The sequence below is a fragment of the Mesocricetus auratus genome, unplaced genomic scaffold, assembly GCF_017639785.1.
Source record: "Mesocricetus auratus isolate SY011 unplaced genomic scaffold, BCM_Maur_2.0 Super-Scaffold_100010, whole genome shotgun sequence".
NCBI lineage: Eukaryota > Metazoa > Chordata > Mammalia > Rodentia > Cricetidae > Mesocricetus > Mesocricetus auratus.
This window is the reverse complement of record NW_024429194.1, coordinates 84,917,626-84,935,194: the sequence shown is the minus strand read 5'-3', so window position 1 is coordinate 84,935,194 and position 17,569 is coordinate 84,917,626. Positions and strand designations below refer to the sequence as shown.

Below are 17,569 nucleotides of genomic sequence, written 5' to 3'. Positions count from 1 at the left end.
CCCTGACTACTTGCAGATGGGGTCCAACCAATTACCCAATGTCCAAACTGGAAAGTCAGGCACGATCTTGGTGTGTAGGCACACACACCCCCACCCCACATTCAATCAGGGCTGAGAGTGACAATTCTCCTGCCTTCCTACATCCCCAGCTTAAGCATCTTTTCTATACCAACTGCCCTGTATTGTGGTCACTGCTATCCTCTGGGCTCCTGTCCAGCTCCATCCCGCAAGCCTGTGAGGAACCTAAGCACAGCAGCCCCAAGCTGCTGACCCCTAGAGTTCTAGAACAAGACACTCGGGAAGATACACAGGAATGGCGAAGCCCACAGCAGTCCTGGCTTCTGATGATGATGCAGGGGTGAGGGGTGGGGACCCTGCCCTCTGACAAGGACACCTGGAGCCAACATAGGTTATAGTCTTGGGGCAGGGAGTGGGATGTCACATAGTTAGGACAACACCAAAAGAAATAATCAGACACATAGGACTTTAAAAAATGATCTTAATGTATTTTATTTTTACCTAATCTACCAGATAAATCAGCTAAATAAATAGATGCTATACAGTCTCTTACCCATCAGTACAAAAATAAAACCACACTCTGCACCTGCTGCCTCTCTCCAGCACAAGTCCCAGGGGAAGGCCTGAGCCCCTCCCAACCCCTCCCGATACATTCACGTAGTCTGAGCAAAGCTTGAAGCTCACTCTGTGCAAAGGAAGCGGTCTTGTGCTGAGACCTGGCAGCCAGGTCTGGCTTGCCACTTAAAGCAAAAACCTCTATCACCTCACTGACACTGAGCTCCTTCCCCAGTGGGCAGGAGGCAGGAGGAACTTGGCAATGAGATCACCATCTTACCAGATGATAAACACACAGCCCAAACGGGCTCAACTGTGGCACTTCGAGTGTCCACACCAGAGGTTGAGGTACATCTTTATCCCAACCCACAGTGAGGAAAAGTATCACCCAACCTCTACATTCAAATGGGTAGGGCCAAGGGAAGGATGGGCAGGTAGCCACCACTCCTCAGTCTAGTACTGGCCTTGTAGGGGGTTAGTGTGTATAGGGGGGTTCTGTCCACTTAGCTTCAGGCTGGGAGAAGCCGTGCAACCTCGCAAAGCCTGCAGCCATTCTCTCTAGGAAGCCAGTCCACATGACTGCCCACAGGGATCCCCAGCTTAGGCCACAATCTCCCCAAGCTAGTAGGTGTCATAAAGGGTCACATGAGAGACAAGGACACTGCCTGCTGCTAAAGGCAGAAGACAGCTGTGCGGAAAGCCCCCTTTTCCCCACCCCCACGGCCTCATGATCCAAGTTGGACAGGCATTTATTCTCATGCCACTAGGGATGGGAGCATGACACCCACTGGAGGCTGCCCCCAGTACATGGGCTAGCAAACCCAACTGCAAAGTAAACTTTCAGCCACCCACCCTCACCTTCTCTGCCAGGAGCTGGGACTCCTCCTGACTCTCCCTGCCCTGCCCTACCCTACCCTACCCCAACATTCCCTAGATTCAGGAGACTGCCCCCAATGGAAGCACTGAGTTAACCCTGGACTACTGAGAATTAAGGAGGAGGAAGAGACCAGGGACTTGAGAAGCTTGAGGACAAATCCCAGAAAGACACAGGGTACAGGCTCTTTGGTTTGGGAATGGGAGAGTCTAGGAGCCACCTTACCCTTGCTCATGCAAACTCTGCTGGCCTCCTAAAAACAGAATTGGGGAGTGATGGGACCCAGCCACACAGATGCCTGTGGTAGCAGGGGGTGAGAGAGCAATGCGACCTTGACAAGGGAGCTGTCCCTCATCCGGTAAGAAGGTATTAGCCTAGAGGGCACCTGTGCAAACTAGCAAACTTCCCCTCACCAGGAACATAGGTTTCAGTGCAGCCTGACTCAACATATATCAGAGTTCAATCCCCAGCAGGTATGAGGGGCACCCTTAGCTGTGTCATTCGGGTGGGTGGGGAGGGAACACAGAAGACAAGGACTGCCCTGAGAAAGAGAGGGGACACCCCCCTCCATGACTGCCCCACACCCGCTGGCATCCATGGATACCCAGATCAGCTCAGCTGCAGGAGAGGGCAGGGAAGGGGGGAGGGGCGCTGGAAGGGCTGAAGTCACCTGAGTCAGAAAGAAGATGAACTCCTGTGGGAGAAGGGGAGGGAGGGCCAAGTGTCTGCGGTCGGTACTGGGTAGAAGTGTTTACACCTTGCACACCTCAAGCCTGGTCCTATGGCGGCTGGAGATCACATGCCACCAGGCCCAGGCTGGGCCCCAGCTGTCTGATTGTGCCACACAGACCGATCTTGTCACATGGCAGATGTGCAAGGTGGAGAGAAGTTGCTGTGGCAAGGTCATTTGTGCTGTGAATTACTCCACGTTCACCTGGTCAGTCTCTAAAGGTGTGCAAGGTCCATGTGGGCAGGGGAACACACACGCAGTGTGTCCACACTGGGGTGGCTCGATGTGTTCACGGGCGTCTCCACAGGTCAGTGATGGAGGGGACAGCATGTTCAGAGCAGGCTTAGTAGGCAGCCTCTTCTCTGGTCCAGGCCACACCCTCTGTCCTGATCCTGTCCCTGATGGCCAAAGCCAGCCTCCATGTCCCACCACAAAGCTGAAGTAGAAAGTTCATAGTCAAGACCCAAGCTAAGGAACAGGGAGAGGACCCCACCAGAGCGCTGGGGTGATGCTCAAGGCAAGATCTGGACCTCCTGGGCTCCGAGACTCCTAGGATCTGCCTCTGCAAGATAATGACAGAGGTGCACTGGGCAGGGGAGCCCATCCCCATCTGCCCTGGAGCTGAGACCCAGGCAACACTGCCTTCCCTCCCTGTCCCAGAGGCCCCTCTGTAAACAACCTCACGGGGCAAGGGCAGGGGGTGGGGTCTTCCCCATGCAATAAAATATTTGCCCTGCTCCCAGCCACTCCTGTCTCTGGAATTCCTCCCCCAAGCCCCAAGGGACACAGTTTAAGAGGGGAAGCCGCTGTTTACAGCTTCCCACTTCGGTCTCGGAAGAAGCCCTCGGCGGCCTGAGCCTCACGGAAGGTGACAGTGACGGAGTTGGCGGTGATGTCAGTAACGGTCACTTCACTTGAGGGGAGTGTGGGTGTCCAGGGAGGGGGCCCACTGGCCTGGTCTGCTTCTGCTGCAGCCATAGGACAAAGACACAGATGAGACACAGGTTGGTACTAACGTGGTCAGTTAACAGTAGTGGGCAGTAGGCAGTCCATCATCCCCCAACATGCTTGAAGCTGGATGCTTAGGAGGGCACACATGCACCTGCCTAGCTTACAGGATGGGCAGGAGTCAAGCCCAAATCAGTCCTCAGGGCTCCACAGCTGCATGGTCTCCAGGCCCTCTGGACAAGGGCCAGGGACCTTTCAGGCTTTGAGACCTTAGGATGACTGCCTTACCCTCCTCCTCCTCCTCCTCCTCTTCCTCCTCAGGGGGTTGTTCCATAGGCTCCCAGGCGCCGGAGGCCTGCAGGGCATCTGGGGCTGGTGGCTCCTGCAGGGAGAGCTCCCGTGGATGGCTGTGACTCTCCAGGTGGGGCCCGCTGCGTGGCGGGAACTTCTTGAGTGAGAGCCGCAGGTACTTGTGGGCCTTGAGTGGCTCACGGAGCCGGAAGGGCAGGGTAGGCACCAAGGGGCCCTTGTCCACCAGCTCAGCTGCCCCCGCCTTGACCACCCCCTCGGGGCTCCCACTGCCGAGTGGGCGTGTCAAAGAGAAGCAGAGCTCCTCCTTGCCCTTGGCTTTGTGGGAGGTCCATGCAGTACAGCCGCTGAAGGAGCAAGCCAGGGCGCGGGTCAGCCCGCCTCCCACTGCGGCTCCTCTGCTCACGCTATTATTTCTCCAGTGTGCCCAACTCTGTTCCACCTGCGGCCCCTGCCCATGGGCCAGGGCAGACACCGGTCAGTCCCCACACCCACTAAGCTCAGTCATCTCTCTTGGCCACAGCAAAGGCTGAGGGTCAGGGCTGACCCTCACCAGACCAGTACACAGTGTACATTCTGAAAAGTGACCCACAGGGGTGGGGCATAGCTCAGTGGCACAGCATGGCCTACTACATGCACGGGCCTGGGCTTGATATCAAGCGCTTTGCAAAGTTAAAAGAACTAGATTTCTTAAGTAGACACCTTGAGGTATTTTTGGAAGCTGAAACGGCTCTTCAGAGGCAAAGGGAGAAGCTGCTGCTGGAGTCTGGGGTACTCCAGCTTCAGGGACAGCACCCCACCTGCTCTTCACAGGCAACTGCCCTGGGCCTTCTCTGGGGGCTGGGTCTCACTCAACCTCAGTGAAGCAGAGCAGGAGGGCACATACACACCTAAGGGCTGCAACTCTAGAATGGGAAGCCTGTCTTCCTAACTATGAGTAAAATGTGCACAGCTCCAAAAAAAAGAAAAAAAAATCCCTAGGTCAAGACCAAAGAAGGAGCTGGGTGGTGGTGGCGCACACCTTTAATCCCAGCACTCAGGAAGCAGAGGCAGGCGGGTCTCTGTGAGTTCGAGACCAGCCTGGTCTACAAGTGCTAGTTCTAGGACAGCCTCCAAAGCTACACAGAGAAACCCTGTCTCGAAAAACCAAAAAAACAAAAGCAAATAAATAAATAAATAACCAAAGAAGATCCCACATTACCTGGGACAGCATCTTCTGCCATATGCCATCAGAAACCAAGAGTCCCCAGGACAGGAGGAAGTGCGGACACAGGCCAGCTCCACAGTCCACCCTCCCCACTAATCACCATGCACATTTGGTGTGTGTCACTAGCAGGAGGAGAAGCTAGCCCTCGGGAGACTTTAGGGTCTCACAAGGCATCGCATGGGAAGCTCCTTTGGTCCTTTGGGTCCTTTGCTACCTCACCTTGCCAGCTCCACTCACAGCTGAGTCCTACCCTGCTGCGTGACCCTAGGCAAAACCCAGGCTCGCTGAGCTGTACTGCATCTCAGTGAAAAACAGAACACGAGGCCGTGTCCGACAGCGCTGCCTTCTGGACCTCTGGCTCCTTCCTTGCTCTTCGATCACCCACTTGTCTGTGAGGACCCCCGTAAGGACACGCCACCCTCCAGCGCGGCTTCACTGCCACATGCAGACTGGGCACCCAAGCTTCCTGCCCCGGCCTGAAGCACCCTGAATGGATCTGAGGCTAGGAGCATCCACAACCAGCGGACCCACACGTTGTTGGTGGGGTAGTCCTGCCACACAGCAGTGGATGTCTGACACAACTGCCCTGTTTAGATATAGAGGGAAATGTATCCACTTGTGATGGGTGCTGGGTGCTGGTTTCCTCCCTAGGCCAGTTTGTGACAAGCCCCACGGGTCATCTCCACCAAAGGCAAGGCATCCTGTCCACTAAAGAGGACCTGAGCCAATCCAGCACAGCACTAGGAGTGGTTTAACACATATGAACCACATGCTCAGATGGGCCTTATGAAATAAAGAGCACACACTTTCACCCAGCCCCTTATAGGTGAGAAAACACTCAGCTGCCCGGATTCACTGACCATGTGGCTTCATACTCTTTTGGCTTCTATGCCAAGACTTAAGGCATCCTGAGAATGAGCAGAAACCTCTATAAGTCAGGACAACACAGGCTTCATGGTCTTCTCCCCACACAAAGATACACAGTTCTACAGCCTGCTGTCCCAAGGTCACGTTGAGAATGCTAAGGGTGTTCAGCCTTGAATGTGGCGACCCTAGCCCGCCATTCTTCTCCCTCAACACTAAGACCCTCCGTTACTTTGTGTTTAGATTTGAAGCATCAAAAAGGCTTTGGCACAACATTTCAAGTTCTCCAAGACTAGATACATGTCCACCCCAACACAGGCTGGCTTCCCTGGCTCCAGTTCCACACATGGCCTTTACCCAACCCTTTCTACTGAAAGGTACCCACTGAGCCATTCCACAGTACTCTGGGAGGTGCTGGGTAGGGTCAGTGCTCAAGGGTCAGCGCACATGCAGGTGAGGGAAGGCAGGGTCGGGCAGGGCAGGAGGAGGAGGGGGAGGCTCAGAGACAGTGGTTACCTGCTGCAGAAGCCGTTTGGGTTTCGGACCTCTCTTCCTATACCCTGATGCTCGGTCTCGCTCCTCCCTGTGTGAAGAAGGTGGCAGAAGAAAAAGAAACACTGGTGACATCTAAGGGGAAGCATCACCCCCCATGTGCCTGGGTTAGGGACATAGGCCACCCCACACCACACACCCACCACTGGGGTCGACATTCAACTTCCAGGGCTCAGCCTTTACTCTGAAAACAAACAGGTCCTTGATCCACTCCAGGGCCACACTGCCTATGGTATTCACTCTCACTCAGCAAGAAGCCAGTTGGCCTTGAGTGTCTTGGGGCCCTAAGAACCATAGCAAGTTCCCTGGCAAGGGGAGTTCGACCCAGCCAATCCATTTGGGACCTATCAGAATCCGCAGAGAAAGGGCCCCACCTCACCTGAGTAGGGGAGGGGAAAGAGCGCCCTGTAAGGTGCCCTCCTTACAAAGCCACCCTCAACTCATATGACACAACTCAAGATTCCACATGGCAGTGCCAAAGACGTGGGGGCAGTATGTCCCACTTGTCTGTCTGTCCACTTATTCTCCTGTAGCCCCACCACGAAGACCTTGTAGACAGCACAAAGAAGGCGGAGCTGGGAACTCACTCGCTCTCCATTAAGGCCCGGAGTCCTTAGGCCACCTCTCATCTGGGCCATCCATACACTAGTCTTCCCCCAATGTCTTAAACTGGTCTTGTTGGTGGCAGCTGCCACACCCCTGCCAGGCAATGTCTCCTGATGTGAGGAATGGGCACCCGGCCTTGACCATTCCTGCTGTTTCTTTGCCACAATCTAAGACAGTCCACACACCTGAGCATGTGGTACATGTCTGTAACTTCAGCACCTGGGAGGCAGAGGCAAGAGGACTGCTACGGAGGCCAGCCAGGTCTATATAGTGAGTTCCAAGCTGGTTTAGACTATACAGTGAGACCCTGTATCAGAAAACCAAGGCAGTATACAGGACTCTCTCAGTGACACAACTTTAGATCAGCGCTTCTCAACCTTCTTAATGCTTCGACCCTCTAACACAGTTCCTTAGGTTATAGTGACCCACAACCATAAAATTATTGTCATTGCTACTTTATAACTGTAATTTTGTTACTGTTATAAATCATAATGTAAATATCTGTGTTTTCCAATGGTCTTAGGTGACCCCTATATAAAAGGGTTGTTTGACTCCCAAAGGGGTCATAACCCACAGGTTGAGAACCATTACTTTAGGTCAAGATCTCACCAAGAAGCAGCAAGAGCAGAGAGAAACTGTGGGACAGGAACACTATCATAACGAGTTAAGAGCAATGATGAAAGGCTGAAGAAATGACTCGGTAGTTAAGAGCACTGGCTGCCCTTGCAGAAAACTCAGATTCAATTCCCAGCACCCACATGACAGCTCAGAGACCTTTCGTGCTGCCGTTCCAGGGGGACAGGACACCCTCATCTGGTCTCTAGAGGTACTGCACTCACATGGAGCATCCACACATACAAATAAAGTGAAATAAAAAGAACAATGGGCTCTTCCCCTTTCCTCAGCCATGGTGCACCTCCACGTCTTCTCACAAGACTTTCAGAATCAAGTGATTCCTGGCCAGGAAACAAAAACAAAACTGTCCTATTCCTCAATGGATTCAGATGCAAACTGGTAACAAAACCAGGTACAACTCCAAGAAAAGACACTGGAGGAGAATAAAGGCTGGGTCTGTAAGGAGTCACAATGGCAAGACTGAGCTGACACTGAATTACAGTCATTGATTAATCCTACCAGGTAGAGTTCAACATTTTTAACCTGGAGACTTGGTCATGTTTAAGTTGGGGGTGTGGTTTGTTCAGTAATAAGATGCAGAGTCTTTCAAAGAAAAAAAAGAACAACGGTCTCAAAAACAAAAACAAACAAACAAAAAGCCAAACAACAAAAAGGGAACAATGAAGACACAACCTTCGAATCTTTGAAAGTGCTTCCAGAAGCCTCTGGGGAAGAGCAATCGTGTAGCAATGAGGGGCTGATCAGGTCAGGCCCTCACTGTCCCTGTTCCGTTGGCAAAGCTCCTGGATAAACCCCCTAACTGCTCAGGAGGTTTAAATTCCTCATTCCAATGACACCCTCCTTCCTGTGTCAAGAGATTACCATTAAGTAGCCAGGCATTGGTGGCACATGCCTTTAATCCCAGCACTCGGGAGACAGAGGCAGGTGGATCTCTGTGAGTTTGAAACCAGCCTGGTCTACAGAGTGAATCTCAGGATAGCCAGGGCTACACAGAGAAACCCTGTCTCAAAAAAAAAAAAATAAAAAAGTAAAACCAACAAACAACAACAAAAGCAGTTGTGAGAACTAGACACAGGAGCATACACCCTAAGTCCCTAAGTCCAGCAAGTAGGAGAAAGGAGAAAGTGGATCAGTCCCAAGTCCAGGTAGGCCAGGGCTACAGGGTAAAAATTGCACTCTGTAAAAACAGGCATGGGGTAGGGGACACTGTTGAGACCTCTCAGCTAGCAAACAGCTCACTGCTAAGTCTGACAACCTGAGTTCTATCACTAGGATCCACAGGGTCCCAGTGATAGAAACAATACAAGTTACCCTTTTACCTTCATACATGCATGGTGGCACTCGTGTGTGTGTGTGTGTGTGTGTGTGTGTGTGTGTGTGACACAAATGTAACTTTAAAAAGATAACAGTTGTGCCACACACTCCATGGTCCAGGTGTGAGCAGTGAAGCTCATGGGAAGGTGGGATCTTGACTCTCAGCAAGGTGCTAACAGGAGGTCAGAGGCCAAGCCAGAAGCCTTCTTTAATCGCTGGCCTTGCTTAACCTCGACAGACTCTCTTCTTTGACAGGTAGCGGATGCTGTCATTACCACACAGGACGCATCTGTCAGTGCTTCTGAATGACCCTCAGCCTAGGACTAGGAAGCCACAGGAGGGCAAAAGCTGGCAGACAGGAAGACACCAACAGGATACAGGAACAGGTCTTAGGTGCCCATCACCTTTTCCTGCCACACACCCCTAACCCGCCCTGCCCTAAAAGACTCTTGCCCCAGCCAAGCCACCGGCAGGCTTCCTAAGATGTCTTGGAGCTGGCCTCAGGCGAGGCCCAAAACAGGCAGGGCCCTTACTTCTCCTCGTAGGCCATGACAAGGCGGGGATCCAGGATATGCTCCTCTGGCTCCCATGTGCTGTACCTGGGGAGAAGAACAAAAGGTCAGAGATGCCTGCATCACCAGTGTCACAGAGGCTGTACTCTGTACCAGCCTATCACCTAGCTTGGCCAGTCCTGTGAGGTCTGAGAGCCCTAGCATAGGCTTTTTCCGTGGGTGCTGGGATTTGAACTCAGTTCTTCATGGTTGTGTAGTAAGCATTTTACAGACTGAGCCATCTCCCCATACTTTTTATTATTTAATGTCTTTATTTTTATTTTGTATCACAACTTCCCTCATTTGTGCCAGACTGTAATCAGACTACTACTACAGACTCCAGTTAAATCTAATATCCTCCTGAGGCCTAAGGAGGCCTCTGTTCCTCCCCCCACAGCCTAGCAGGGGCTCCAGGGTTAACTATCTGGGTTCAAATGCCAGCTCTAATCCTAGCTGACTGTGTAACCTTGAGCTACATACTCTGTAGCCCTGTGCTTCCCTGTCCCTCTCTGTGAAGAAGTCAAGTACTGACTAAAGGTCTCAGGGCTGTTCAGTGTAGCACCTGGCAGAGAGAAAGGGTTTTGCTATCTGCCCCAGCCATCAAGCAAGGACGGCAGCCCCTTCTCCCTGAGCCTGGCCCACAACAGGTGTCTGGTAAACATCTAGTGATAACAAGTATCTTAAAAGAACAAAAATAAATTTCTAAAGCAGTAAGTGGGAATACAAGAAGACTTTTTTTTTTCTCTTTCTGAAACAGGAGCCAGAGACAGGCAGAGCTCTGTGAGCTTTAGGCCAGCCTGCTCTTCAGAGTGAGTTCAGGACAGCCAGGTCATACAGAGAAACCCTATGTGTGTGTGTGGGGGGGAGGGCACATAAAAGGAAATCCATGGCTCCTAGGAGGGAGCCTATCTGTTGTTTTGCTGAAGGGAAATGCTGTCAAACTGCCTTCTGAGCGTTTGCTTATACCCATAGACCTGTGCTGCTCTCAGCCTTGGAGAAGCTGTTTTTTGCAGTAGGCAGAATAATGCAGACTCAAAAATGGTTAAAGCACAGCCAGGCATGGTGGCACATGCCTTGAGTTCCAGCACTCAGGAGGTAAGGACAGGCAGGTCTCTGACTCTGAGGCCAGTCTGATCTACAGAGTGAGTTCCAGGACAGGCAGGGCTACACAGAGAAATGTGGTGGAATATTTGTTTAAGTGTGTAAAGATGTATTGTGTTTCACCTTGCCTGCCTACACACCTGATCGGTCTAATAAAGAGCTGAATGGCCAATAGCCAGGCAGAGGAGGGCTAGGTGGGGCTGGTGTGCAAAGATAAAAGAGGAGCCAGCCAACCAGACAGACAGACATGAAGGAAGCAGAAAAGCAGGACGGACAGTCTGTAGATGAGGTGAGGGAGTCTGGGGCAGCACGCAGATTAATAGAAATGGGCTAAGTTATAAAAGCTAGCTAGAAACACGCCTAAGCTAAAGGCCAAGCATTCATAATTAATAAGTTTCTGAGTCATGGTGTAGGGGTTGGTGGTCCAGGAAACCCTGCTATAGAGAAGCCCTGTCTTGAAAAATACAAAGATCTAAGGCTAAGTTAAAGTTTGAGTGCTCAGCCCTAAATAGACATCTATACTAGTGCCCCCGCCAAAAATCTCACCAAATATCACAGAAGGGCAGGCAGAAAGACATAAGAGCCAGAGGATAATGAGGGCTGTAAGGGGCTGTCCTGGACACAACAGGGCTACCACACCCTGAACTCACAGGAGGTGCAGCTATCTGTACAAAATGGAGCCCGTCAGCACTACACTATAGATGAGGGTGGAGCACACAAAACTATGCCCCTAGCTGAGGAACCATCGTCAGCCCATAGCTGCTGGGAAATAAGTCATTCTTCTTCAGAGATGTGGCTACTGGTAAGACATCCATGACCCAGTAAATAACCCCACATCCACGCATAAGCAAGCAATCACAACTGAAACTCAGACTATAAACACGCGCACACACATACAAACAAATGGGGACATATTGGGAAGAATGCTTCTAGTAACAGGAGATGAAAGGGAACTGGAAACCAGGTGCACCCACACCTTTAATTCCAGCACTCCCAAGGCAGAGGCAGGATCTGAGTCCTGGAACTCCCTCTGCAGATCAGGCTGGCTTCCAACCCAAGAGATCCACCTGCCTCTGCCTCCCTAATGCTGGGATTAAAGGCTTGCAGCACCATCCTTAGTGCTATATAATTAAAAAAAAAAAAACAGACCAAGGCCACGTCCTATGATTCAGCCCAAGGTCCTCCTGGAGACAGCAGACAACTAGGTGGAAGGGCTCATCAGCAGAGAGAAAAGAGACTGAGACACCCTAAGAGCTAAAACCTGTCTCTTAAGTCTCAGGGACACTGGAGCCGGGAGAGAGAGGGGCCAGCCATCCAGGCACAGAACTCTTCCTTCCTTCGTTACTCAGCTGGCACGTGACTCTTCTCCCTGTCTAGCAGCCATCATCTAACCATCCCCAGGAACCGGGTTCTTGGGCTTCCTGGCCCGGCTGGACCAACGCAGCTATGAATGCAACTGGCTCAAGTCAGCCCCAGGTGTTCTAGGAAAGCTGCTGGGCTGATCCCGACCGGGGCAGGTAGAACTCATGCCTTCTGCCCACTGTACCCTCCCGACCTGCTCAGCCTCTCTGGCCTGCCCTGCCCACCTTCAGGCCCATTCCTTACTGCTGCAGCTACTACCCGATTCCTGGTAAGTCCCTACCCATCTCTGCACCTCATCTAAAGAACAACTGCCCCCACTGTCTGTCGCAAGTGCACCAGGCTACTCTGAGGAATCCCCCATTATTTCACCGAAGCAGGTTCCTAAATAATCACTCCAGTTTACAGATGAAAAAGCAGAGGCACAGAGATTCAACAACTTGCCCAAGGTCACCTGGTTGGGCTCCCCACAAACTGGAACATCCCTGGGGCAGGATCACTGCCTATATCTAGGCCCTTTTAGGCTTACAATCTGTGAAATCACAGGGAAGAGAGCAGCCGTAGGGATGGAGGTGGGAGGGACGCTGAACCCTGCCCCTCCCCCGGCAAGTGAAGCAGCAGGGCCTTGCAGAAGGGTCCGCAACTGGCCACAAAGTGCCTCTGTAAGGATCCAGTGCACTTAGAGAGCAGCGCTCTCGCAGGGTGACGGTGGGAGCCCAGATCACTGGAAACCTATCTGGCCTGGGCATGCCCTCCTGCTGGAGATAAACACGACCACGTGATCGTGACCCCGCCCCCTCGCGGTAAACAAGCTCCGCCTGCGCTCCCAGCCCCTGTGAGAGCTGGGGTCAGACGATTGGGGTGGGGCGCGGCACCCCAAGCAAGACGGGTCGCCTGGCCCCAGCCTGCCGTTCCATGGTGGGGGAAGGGACTACGTAGCTGTACGCAGAAACCGGGCGAGCTGGAGCCACGCGGAGCCGGGCCAGCGGCAGCTCCAGCTCCATGACTCTAGTTCCACCGCCCCAACTGCTGTACCTCATTCTAAACCAGGTCTCCGTGTAATCCCTTAGCTTTTAGTTGTGGAGAAGATTCTACGTGTTAAGCCACATGACCCACATACTTGAGTGTGGCGCATAATAAAATCCAAGAAGCGTTCATTAAACCAGCTTCAAAAGCCTAAGAGTTGCAGGCATGATTGCCAGGGCTAAGCCAGGCTTCTGGGCCTAGAGAGGGAGGCTCTGTACCTGGCTGCCAGGGCGCATTAGTGACTCCTAGCGGGCCTCATTTACACACACAGACCAATTTAAGAGTTTTGCTTGGGACCACTGCTTGTCATTCATAACCAAAGTTCATAAGGAGGCATGATGGTCTGACACTAGAGGAGCTAACGAGACACACCAGGGCCCCTGTAGTGGCGCTGGCCATGTATACCAGAAGTAGATCAGAATCTCAAATAAGGACTCTCCATCTGTAAAGCGGGTGATGCCTGGCTCATACTGGGGGGGCTCTCACACTGGCAGCTTGGTAAATGGCTTCAGTCTTTCTGAAAAGATGGAGCTATATGCGTGTGGAGAAAGAATGGAGATAGAGAGCAGTAGGGTGCTGGGCAGGCAGAGGCAAAAATACAGTACCCCACGCTCTCCGAGGCAAACAGAGCACCTGCAGCAACAACCTCCTCTGCCTGATGCCCCCAGGAGATCCAAGAGTTCCCCTCTACCACATTCACTGGGAAGCAAATGGACAGGAACAAAATGGCTCTGCAATGGCCTGGAAAGGTACCTTCCTGTTGCTGAGGAGGTAGCTACAAAATGGGAGGACCTCGCCCTGGCCAGACTCCCAGGTCAGACAACCCCCACTCCACGCACTTTCTCAGCCTTTGCTCCAAGTCAGTTCCCTGAAAACCAGCCCGACCTGACCCACACAGATGGCAGGATCACATGAAAAGGACATTGCGAGGGAGGGTTAGCGGTTATGTTCCTGTAGTGACCTCCTCTGAGCCTCAGTTTCTCCATCTGAAAAGACCATATTATTCTAAGGAAACTTTAAGCTCCTATTTGGAATGGAATCTTTCCCACAGAAAAACAGCCCGAAGGCCCACTCAGCTGACCCTGTACTAGTAGTTCAACTCTCAGAGCACTGGTTCTGAGAGAAGCTTTCGGGGTTCAGGGTTAGAATACCAGCAAATATAGGCTGAGGAGTTGCCCAAGGGCTCCTAAGTGCCCACGGGGCAGCCAGGCCTGAAATCTCCAAGCGAAGAAAGCAGAAGGCTCATCCTCAGATGATCTAGTCAAATGGCTTCAGGAAGAAACAGAGCTATTAGGCCCTCGCTCCACTTCTCCTCGGTGAAGTTCTTGATGCGGTGAGCCCCAGCTAGCTGCGTGTGCACAGCAAACAGAGCCCTGTTCAGACTCACTCCCTTTGCTACTGTGCCCAAGCCAGATGACCACTAGTGACCAGTGACGGGCCATTCGGGAAACAGAGATGGGCAGAGAGAAGGAAGGGGCCATCAGCCCGCCACCTGGAGGCCTGTGGTCCACTCTGAACCAACATCCGTGCCTCTCGCCTTGCCAGGCCTGTAAGAGAAGTCAAGTCCCAGGCCACTGAACCCACTTTGTAAAGGAGGAAGCTGAGGCACTTGGGGACTGACTTCCCTTCTTCTCGCCATCTCTCCATGATACCCCAGGACAAAATCACAGGTCAGACCCCCCCCCACACACACACAAGAGCCGAAGAAAGTTCCAGGGCGGGAGTGAGGGAGGAGGGGAGGGAGAGGGAACTGGGACTGACATGTAAAACAAGCTATTTAAAATTAAAATTAAAAATTAAAAAAAAAAAAGTTCCAGGGCTGTCAGGGTCATCAGGAAAGCAGAGGGCGTTTCCAGAAGCCAGTCTGTAGGAGGCAGGGCAGAGCATCCACAAACCAGTAGAAAAGTCCTGTATCTCGACTGCTCGCAACCCCAGCAGGTCTTTGATGGGAGGTGACTGGTTAGTGAGAAGGTTCCTCATCAGGCTTCAACACCAGAGGGCCACCAGCTGTGCCAGGTGTCACACCTAGCTCTCTATCCCACAACACCAGGAAGGGGTATTGAGAAGACAGAGGAGAGGCCCCAATAAACGGTCAGGCTCAGTTCCCAAGTCCCAGCTCTGCCTCCCCTTGCTGTATGACCTGAGGCAAGTCATTTCCTCACCTGAAGAGCTCAGAATCACACCCACTTAAAAAGAATGCCTGTAAACTCTGTAGACAAGAGAGTACCACCTAAAGGCAGGATGACCAGGTTCCACCCCTCCCTCTGCTACCGCACTGACTACCGGGGATCCACAGCCCAAGGTTCCCCACCTAGCGCTGTACCTGCTCCACATGGGGACCCCCTCAGGAGGCCAGCGGCCGCTGAGGAAGCCAAGGTGCTGGGCCTTAACTCCCATGGTCAGAAGAAGGGGGCAGGATGAGGAGACAAGCGAGGAACCCCCTAGCAGAGGGGACCCGAGGCCTTGGAAAGCTGGCGATTTAGGGCTTGCTGTTCAGTCATAAGAGCACCAGGAGCTGAAGCCAGTGTGGGGGGGAGATGACGGCAGGGGACACACACAGAAGCCTTACTTGGGGGGCCATCCTTTCCATTTCACCAGATACTCGACTTTGCCCTGTGGGGGGAAAAAGACAGTGAGTACTCGCACCTGCAGGACCACTAAGGAGCCTCTGCAACACTACTGTAGACCAAGGCTCAACCCAGAGACAACTCCCGGAACTCTCACTTCTACAGGACCGTCCCACAGCCCTCCCCTGCTGCAGCATGGGAGGCGCATCCGGTCCCAGACATCCGTGGAACCCAAGACAGGGGCTCATGTCTCAGAGGGAACCTGAGACCACACGGAAGTATGTGGACATAGCCATGCACAGTGGCTGAAGCCAAGACCACGGTTCCTCACTTTCCGAAAGAGCCACCCGAGACCCTAGCGGCCCTCTCTGGGAGGTGCCCAGCGGGACCCATTGAAAGGTGGCCTGGAGTCTCTGGGGAAAGGGTCTTCAAGAGTCCAGCCAAGCCCCCCGAGCTGGCCGAAGCATATCCACATGAAAGCTCTGAGGTTCATTCGTAGTTCCTTATCAAAGTTCTCCTCCCTAGCACCACACTGTGGACAGTTCTTTATGGGAAGCACCTAGTCCGCCAAAGGCACCTGTGTTGACCTCCGCCCTCATCCTGCCTGCACCTGTGTCCTTGCCCGAGCGCTATCTGAAACACAGCGGCCTCTGCAGGGTTGTAGAGCTGAGCGCCCTACCCTGTGCCCTGTCGGAGGAGACGATGGCTATCCCTGGGAAGGCAGGGACAGGAGGCAGGTCTAACCTATAGGCAGTCGCTGCCCCAAGTCACCCACGCTGGGCCCACCCAACGCCACCCGTGAGAATCCCACAGCAGGTGCCTGCACTTGAGTCAAGTGGGAGAACGTGGCTGCCAAGAGCTTCTCAAGGAGCTGCCGGGGGCAAAGGGGAGGGGGCCGTCTGGAGGCCCAGGAGCATTTTTCCCACGCATGTGCCCAGACCCAGGTTCGCTCAGGGATGAGCGCTCGGCAAGCACGTGCACCAAGAGCGTACACTTGAGGTCTGGACCGGAAACTGCAGGCTGAGGTGTGTGGTCCTGAGCGCGGCAGAACCGCCTCCTCCAATCTCAGGGTAGGAGTGGAAGGCCTTGGTAGAGGGGGCGGGGCCTCGAGGATGCCCCAACAACAGTGGCCCAGGCTTCGGAGGAGCGGCACCCGGCTGGTAGGTGGGGGAGGGGAGGGGTGGGGGAGGAGGAGGAGGAGAAAGGTGTGCCGGGGGGGGGGGTGCGGGGGGACGACGACTGGGATCGGGAAGGTCAAAGTCCAACAGGAAAACTTCAGACCCACAGGAGACTTTTCCAAAGCTCTGCTGCCAACTTCAAAGGGCTTGGTACTGAAAATCCAGAGGGCCCAGTTCGAGGCTCACTTCGACTCTAACGCACTACCAAGTTGTTTCCTCAACTTGAGCTTTTAGTCTCCTCGAAAGTGAGCGGCAGAGGGAGGGAGGCGGAATGGAGCTCACAATCTCCGGTCCCGTCCTCATCTCCATCCCAGATAGCCTCAGATGCACCAGCATCTCCGGGCAACAACTTTAACTCGACTGGCCCTACCTGGTGGCGGGGAAAAGTGAGGAACCGGCTGCGAGGCGGGCCAAGCAGCGCCGGGTCCCCAGGTGTCCCCCCACCCCCACCCCGCACCCCTTTCCGCTCGGCCGGACCTGGAGGGGGCGGTGCTGGGGAGCAGGAGGCGACCTCGCCGCGTCGCGGGAGCCGCCCCCGAGCAGCCTCACCTTCCGCACGCGCTTCTTCCGGATGCTCTCCACCGCAAACACCTGCTCGCCTATGGCTGACAGCTCCATGCGGGGCGGCGGGCGATGGGCCGGGGGCCGGGCCGGGTCCGGGGGTGGAGCTGCGGGGCCGCGGCCGCTGCCGCTGCGCGCGATGCTCGGGTCGGCGGGGACCCCGTCAGGCTGTGCCGGACACGCACGCGCACGCGCGCACACCCCCGAGCGCTCCCTCACGCCGCCGACGTTCCATTTTTGAACCTGCGCAACGTTTTCCCCAGCGCCAGCGGACGGGCGCGCGCGCGCGGGCGGGCCTCCGAGAGCGCCCAGAGGGTCAGCCCCGCCCCTCCCTGCCTGGACCACGCCCCCTAGAGTCGGAGCCACGCCCCTCTCCCTAACCCCGCCTGCTGGCCAAGTTGGGCGGCTGGCAGCGCGTCTGATGCTCGCGACTTATTTGGAGCTTGGGATCTGAGCGCAACGGTCTGCGGTGCACCCCATCTCTCTACTCGGCTTCTGGGCTGGGCCTGGTCATTTCCCCCAAGTCCTCCCAATGGCTCGGAAGGCGCTGAAACCGAGAGTAGCAGGCCTGTAACCCCAACGCTTGGGCAGCTGAGGCAGGAGGATCAGGAGT

At 54.0% G+C, this 17,569-nt stretch overlaps 1 protein-coding gene across 1 annotated transcript; it reads right to left on the bottom strand.

Annotated features, from left to right (window-relative positions):
- Nucleotides 1–494: 494 nt before the first annotated feature.
- On the bottom strand, nt 495–17,234 carry Cbx7 (chromobox 7). Its single transcript, XM_021225384.2, is given in 7 exon segments — nt 495–3,145; nt 3,414–3,763; nt 3,765–3,781; nt 6,022–6,088; nt 9,147–9,212; nt 15,220–15,263; nt 16,945–17,234. Coding segments are annotated over 7 exon segments (771 nt in total). The 5' UTR covers nt 17,014–17,234; the 3' UTR covers nt 495–2,987.
- Between the last annotated feature and the right edge of the window lie 335 nt (nt 17,235–17,569).